This window comes from Pygoscelis adeliae, unplaced genomic scaffold (genome assembly GCF_000699105.1).
Source record: "Pygoscelis adeliae isolate BGI_AS28 unplaced genomic scaffold, ASM69910v1 Scaffold264, whole genome shotgun sequence".
Lineage (NCBI taxonomy): Eukaryota > Metazoa > Chordata > Aves > Sphenisciformes > Spheniscidae > Pygoscelis > Pygoscelis adeliae.
This window is the reverse complement of record NW_008824672.1, coordinates 145,784-152,806: the sequence shown is the minus strand read 5'-3', so window position 1 is coordinate 152,806 and position 7,023 is coordinate 145,784. Positions and strand designations below refer to the sequence as shown.

General features: G+C 41.1%; 2 protein-coding genes across 2 annotated transcripts in view; one reads left to right on the top strand and one right to left on the bottom strand.

Moving 5' to 3' along the window:
- Nucleotides 1-2,391, top strand: part of CUL1 (cullin 1) — a 50,593-nt gene extending 48,202 nt beyond the window's left edge. The window contains exons 20-22 of the mRNA XM_009323032.1: nt 52-157; nt 1,203-1,316; nt 2,223-2,391. Of these exons, the coding sequence (XP_009321307.1) occupies nt 52-157; nt 1,203-1,316; nt 2,223-2,303 (301 nt within the window). The 3' untranslated portion in view covers nt 2,304-2,391. The remainder of the gene's footprint in view (nt 1-51; nt 158-1,202; nt 1,317-2,222) is intronic.
- A 3,065-nt stretch (nt 2,392-5,456) lies between these two features.
- Nucleotides 5,457-7,023, bottom strand: part of EZH2 (enhancer of zeste 2 polycomb repressive complex 2 subunit) — a 29,442-nt gene continuing 27,875 nt past the window's right edge. The window contains exons 17-19 of the mRNA XM_009323031.1: nt 6,772-6,852; nt 6,578-6,662; nt 5,457-5,792 (exon numbers count right to left, since the gene is read on the bottom strand). Of these exons, the coding sequence (XP_009321306.1) occupies nt 5,732-5,792; nt 6,578-6,662; nt 6,772-6,852 (227 nt within the window). The 3' untranslated portion in view covers nt 5,457-5,731. The remainder of the gene's footprint in view (nt 5,793-6,577; nt 6,663-6,771; nt 6,853-7,023) is intronic.

Below are 7,023 nucleotides of genomic sequence, written 5' to 3'. Positions count from 1 at the left end.
GGTTGGTTTTTAAACAGACTAATTGTTTTACTAACCTGTTTTTCTTCACAGCAAAAAATTAAGGGTAAACATCAATGTGCCAATGAAGACTGAACAGAAGCAGGAGCAAGAAACTACACACAAAAATATAGAGGAAGATAGGAAACTACTGATTCAAGTGAGTTGTACTGCAGAATGCCATGCTATGAACTTAGAATTACAGCTGTGTAATCCTTTAATGAAGCTTACTGGGGGGGTTTCTTAATTTTTATTACAAGACAACATGCCATTGCAGTGCACTGTGGTGGAGTGCCCTTAAAGGCGATGTGAGTCTGTAATAGAAAATGTAGAAATGCACGATAGGACACTGTTCTTCACATTTGTCTTAACAACATGCTGATGAGTGTTTGGGTTCCACGGATGCACGTGCTCACTAGACCTCTGTCCTGGGTGAAAACTAGTAATACCTAGGGAGTATGAACTTAACAGTGTTTTTCTACCAGTTCGTTTGGAATCCACTTGAGAAGCAAAGGGGCAGAGGAAGGAAATAAAAACGTACTGCTAAGAGAGTGTCATAGTAAGGTTAAATATACAAAGGCAGCTTTTGGTTGTGTAAGTAGAATCATAGAATCATTAAGGTTGGAAGAGACCTCCAAGATCGAGTCCAACCGTCAGCCCAACACCACCATGCCCACTAAACCATGTCCCTAAGCGCCTCATCTACCCGTCTTTTAAATACTTCCAGGGATGGGGACTCAACCACTTCCCTGGGCAGCCTGTTCCAATGTTTAACCACTCTTTCAGTAAAGAAATTTTTCCTCACATCCAATCTAAACCTCCCCTGGTGCAACTTGAGGCCATTTCCTCTCGTCCTTTCGCCAGTTACTTGGGAGAAGAGACCAACACCAACTACTACACAAGTAGTTTCATGTTGCTCTTGGTACCAGTTGGTACTACTGTTATGACTGACCGTAAGCAGAGTAGTTCTTAAAATTCATGTATCAAAACCACTTCTGATGACTGTATGCTATGTAGAATCTGAGTCCTTAAAGTCTGCGTGAGTAGTTGACATTTGTAGGCATGCTTCTCCCCATCTGGTACCCAAGTTTGTCGTGATGATGCTTCTGCGCTAGCAGACATGATCTGCCAGGGAAGTAAAATGGCTTTATCCAGAAGGACAAGTAGTTTGCTCCTAAGTACACCTTTTTGACTTTGCTGTGCAGGCTGCTATTGTGAGAATCATGAAAATGAGGAAGGTTCTAAAACACCAGCAACTGCTTGGAGAAGTGCTAACACAGCTGTCCTCGAGGTTCAAGCCACGAGTTCCAGTAATTAAGGTATGTGAGAAACGCATCTCTGAACCTGTGTTCCAGGAGGTGAGGAGGATATATATAGACAAAATACATGCTTCTGAATTAAAAAGGGAAGCTAAGGAGTGGGATGGGTAAGGATAGATTTTTGGAGTTGTAAATAAGTAGGAAATATTTTAACCAGAAATACTGTATTTCTCTTGCGGTAATATGCATGTTTCGTATTGCTGGCAGTGGTAAAATAGAAGCTTGATTGCATCTTTTCACATCAGTGCCAGCTTACAGCAGCCTCTGCTCCAGGCTTACCCCTTGTTCCTGCTCTCCCAGTTGTGGGAGTACCACTGCTTGTGGGACAGCTCAATAGAACAGTTTCCTGATCTCTTCTGGAATAAAAATGTTGGGGAGGGGGGCATTATATTTGTTTGTTGTCATCAGCTTGTTTAGTGGTCCCACCAGTGGTGTTCATGTCCGCCACCAAAGGGATAGGTGGGGCAAAAAACAGGCAGTGGAGAGCAGTTGCATAAGCTTGCACCAATGCTGAAAGAGATGCACCCAGTCGAGTCCTGAAACAGGCGGCTAGTTACTGCAACTGCTATCTTTAGTAACGTTACAGTAAGCGCTCTGCATCTTGGTTTAACTCTTTATTTGCTGTCTTACTATGAAGTTGCTCAGCATACTGATGATCAGTAGATGTCCCAGTCACTACCCTGGAATGGCATCAAGTAAGCATAATTCAGTTTAGTGGATTAGTGACGTCCTCTGCTTGGATGTGGTCAGAAACAGGAGAGCGAATTGCCATGGTTTGTGCCCTTTGCCTACTCCCGTCCTCTGCTTCGCGTGAAATTCACTGGCCAAAATTGCTCAAAGTTTGTAGCAACCAGAGAGAGGGCTTTTCTGTCGGTGTCACACCGCTTACGTTTGTTTCTCCCACAGAAATGCATCGACATTCTGATTGAGAAGGAGTACTTGGAACGCGTAGATGGTGAGAAGGACACCTACAGTTACTTGGCTTAACATTTTTATTAGCAACTACTTGACTGTGTGACACTCGGCAAATAGGTATGTGATGGAGAGAGTGAAAGCAACAGAACTTCATAGCAGCCTCCCTGCTGCCAGAACTTCAGAGCAGCCTCCCTGCTGCCATTTGGACCTCCCTTTTTAATAACTGAGACCAGGACTCCCATCAGCCAGTCTCAGATTTACATCAGAACTGCTCAGGATTGATACATTTCAAGTATGTAAATATGGACACCAATGCCATTTAACCTAATTTAAGAACAGAAAGGAATCAAACCCTTCTCCTTTAAGGGTTGCATGCTACTGCATTTAAATCAATACATTGGCTATATGATAAACAGCTGCCATCCCGGGCAGCACTTATAAATGTTGGCAGCACTTTGAGAGCGAGTCTGAATGGACCCATGTGTAATCTGCTATGAAAAACCATTTGTATAGTGTGTTTCATTTTTTAATGTGTGATAAATAATAAAAAAAAAATTAAAAGATTTCTGTACAAGTTGCATTTGGTTTTATTGTTTTAAGTTTCATGACATCTTTCTAAATGTAAATAAAAGGTATAATGGTTATGAAAGCTATAGAAATCCGTTTTGCTTTTCCTCCTTTTCCCTGTTTTCTGGTGATTTAAAGCACGTTTTGTTCTCTGAAAAAAAATTGTCATCTGTCATCAAACGTGTATGTTATTTCTTTCTTAAGAGGAAATGTCTGCACTTTGAAAAGCAAAGAAAGTTGGGATGATTTCACAAGATACGCAGAATAGAAAATACTTGGAATATATGTGGCAATACTTGGTCATCTGAATTTGGAGCTGGTTTTAATACTGTCCAATACGCTATAAAATGCATCACACTTGCCTAAATGCTGCCCTAAATAAATAAGGTTTAGGCTGCCCCTTTCTTTGACTAGAACAGAAAATTGAGTGTGTTCCTAAAGATTAATTCCCATTAAATGCAACCTGTGATGGGAATTAAAATATTTTTGAGTGTTACTACACATATTTTGATTGACCAGGCTTCGTTCCATTCTTCTCACAATGTTTTGTGTTCATTATACACATGTGAAATGAGTGTTAACTTCCACATGCTACAAGCAAAATGCTACCATCCTCACAGGCCTCAGTTTTGTTAATTAGTATTTTCTATTCTTGATGGTGAAAAGAACCTAACTTCTGCAGCCAAACCCTTTTTTCCCCCTTAGAATTTGTGATTTGTTCAGTGTGTGTTCTGGCATGAAGAAAAGAGCCAGGTTTTGTGATGATACTCTTTTTCTCTGAGGGGAAACGAATTTTTCCTGGTTACAATTGGGCTTTGACCTAAGAAAATATGTTTGTTTTTTTGTTTGTTTGTTTTTTTAAAAAAGACTCCCAGCTTGAATTATGGAGCGGTATTAGATGTGATCCAAACTGGTTTGGAAAATGGGGGAAAAGTCTCATCCCCACTTGAGACTTCACATGCTTGCTATTCCTATTCTGAAAGAACTTTAATTGCACTAAAGACTGCCAGCATGGGTAATAGGAGCACCTTGCTGTTCAATTGTCAAATTGCTTTTTGAAATTTAGAAGAATGCTTTCTGTGCTGGGTTGCCTCTTTTTTTTTTTTTCCCCTAAGATGCTGTTCTGTGTTTTTCTTTTGTAAACCCTTCTAGCAGAAAGTTTGGCGCTGGTAGATTTTTGTAGCAGGACCTAAGAGTGGTACGGTGACAGAGAAGCAGAGTGAATGATGATCATATGCAGACAGGCCAGAAATAACCTGCTCTGAGCTGCCTCTCAAAGTCTAGCCTTAACCCAGCGCTGATTAAAGCAGCGTTGCTTTGTGTACTTTGTATGCTGTCTCTTGCAGAGCTCTGCTGTCAATCCAGCTTCAGACAAGAGCCATGCTTTACCCAAGCAGGGAGAAAATAAGTTTTGGCTTTTGGACTTCATTTTTTTTTGTTTCTGATGAGTAAGATGAGGGGTATGAATTCTTGGTTCTTACTCAGGCCACCACAGGGCAAGATGGCATTTGGCAGCTGACTGCTGTACTTGAGAGCATGGAAGCAGGCAGCGTGGCTTTGGCTCTTCCTGAACAGGGCCTAAGTTGGAGCCTCCTCAGTGCAGAATGTACACAAGTCATTGTGTACAAGGATTTCTTGAAATTGGTTTTGCAACAGTGTCTCCCTGTGCCTGCCCTCCCACCCTAGCTGTTTTGACTAGAGCATCCTGTTCTATCTAGCAGTAGGCTGCAGAGTTCACACTCAGCTGGCAAATCAGAAATAAACGTGGTAGCCCTGTACGAGACTCAAACAGACAACTAGCTGCAATGTAAACAATTTTGGATAAAAACACATATATAAAATTTGTAGTAAGAGATAGTAACTGTGCCAATAAGCAAAATAGTGGTTGCTTACAGATAAATAAGAGATGCAGCATAAATGGCCTTGAGTTGGTTGATGCAGAAGAGAAATGTATGTGTAATTACTGCTGCATTCAGTATTCAGTTTGCTGCTTCAGAGAAGCTGCAGTTGAGGGTTCCAGTTTATTGGACAACCGCTGCCGGTTCCCTTATCAAATGATGCAAATGTGTCCTCATCAGTGTTATTTCTACACCGAGTGAACAGTGATGAGATTCATGGCACCTGCTTGGGCAGCTGGGTTGCCATTAAGCTAATAGGCAGATAGAAGCAAACCTTGTACCACAAATTTGTCTTGAAAGTAGGGTTTGTCCCAGAAATCACAGGTGTTCTGGGTTGGGGGGGGGGCTTTCCTCCCCCATTAAATGCATCTACTGCTAACAGACAGGCCCCTTGTTAGGACTTGGCAAAAGTAGAGAAAAACTTTAAAAAGACTGAGTGCAGTTGCTATTGTGACAAGAGGTTAGCTGTAGCAGCAAGGGCAGGAGTTTCTGAACCGCAACCATCACTTCAGAGAACGTGAATGTAGCTTCAAGCCAAGGGTGCATGAAAACTACAAGACCGTGGCTATTGTACTTAGGTGCTATGTGTCCGTCAGTCAGCCCGACTGATGGCTCCTACACTGTTCGCATTTTCACTTTACTCTCAAATGTGTGACAGAAGTAGACAAGTATGGAGTTGCCTTTGCTCAGAAAGTGAGAGTAAGTAGTCACAACTTCCTCAACTGTCTGACACAAAATTCCAACTCAGTTCCAGTAAAAATGAAGAAGTTCAAGTATCCTTTATTCAAGGTTGAAAAATGTACCACACCACATTATTGCAAAAGTTCATAGGTACAAAACACTTTGCAGCTGGTGAGAAGGCAATAAAAAGTTGTGGTTTTTTTTTTTAAATGTGTTACTATAAATTACTGTTACAGTACTTTGCAAATACAGAATTTCAAATTGCATCATTTTTATTTCTTCTAAAATTGCCCACAGTACTAGAAATTCCTGAAGATAAGGCAGCTGTTTGTTTAAAAGAAGAGGTAGCTGATGTCAAGGGATTTCCATTTCTCTTTCAATGCCCACATACTTAAGGGCATCAGCTTGGCTATATCTGAAATTAAAAAAATAAAAAGTGAAAACCAGTAACACTGAACATTTCAGCTTCGTTGTTTTGACCTAGCAGCACAGCACCACAGCCTGGCATACTCTCATACTTAGATTTCCCAGTTTCCTCACCAGCTGGGGCCTTTATTCCTTGTGCGAAGTCACAGATGCTGAACAAAGCTGACCACTCAAGAAACTGCTTTTAGAGGAGTTTGACCAAGAGGACACAAAATGCTAAAATTCCACACTTTTTCACCTTGAATGTCACAATGCTAAGGTTCATTTTAGCTAGTGGAAAGCAACTGCATTTCTCAAGGTTGAGTTACACAGGATCGTCACTGGACAGCTCGGTTTTCTTCAAGCGAGATGATTTTAGAGGAGAGTGTGAACACAATCTTAGCAAGCACATCTCTGTAATAACGTAAGAATACTTCTTGCCCATTTCTGAATGATGGGAGAGACAACCTATTCTGCTACCTAGGGAGCCCTACCAGACGAAGTTTAATATGCAGGTCTGCCTGGAAAAGTTGTGCAGGTCTGTCCCACTTCGTCACTAAGCTTTTCTCTATACAAGCTGGCGTTCTGCGTTTGCAAGGTTCTTGACCAGCTGCTTCGCTCAAGTCAGTCTTACTATGGTATCTGGCTTAAAAAAAATGCAAGGGGACTGCTGCTCAGCTGCTGAGCTCGGAGGTTGTCAGGAGGCAGGCACAGTAATTAATGATGAGCTGGGCAGAAATACTGAAAGCTAGTCCAGTCTACGATAGGAAGAAATTACAAAATCCATCTACCAACCTGTAGTCAAAGAACAGTTCTTCACCAGTCTGAATGGCTCTTTTAGCAAATATTCCTATTCTGTGATCACCATTAACCATCATAACTGTTAAAAGAAATTTAACCTTAAGTTAACACAAATATTCTAAAACATTCTAAATAAGTATCCCACAACATTTCGTACATTGCTAAAAGCAAGTAAATCTTAAACTTACCTTTTGCATAGCAGTTGGGATTTACTGAATGGTTTGCAAATCTGATTTTGTTGCCCTTGCGTGTTGCATCAACCACAAAATCTAGGAAAGGGGGGGAAAAAACAAAACCCAGAAATTATGGATAGGTCACCTACAAAAATTTTTGTGCTTAATACCTAGTGTGCTTGGATTTTAGCAGCTGGAAAAAGGTAACTGCTTATGGAAGAGCTGGCACATCATCCTACGGTAGCTTTATTGTTCTGCAAGACTCAA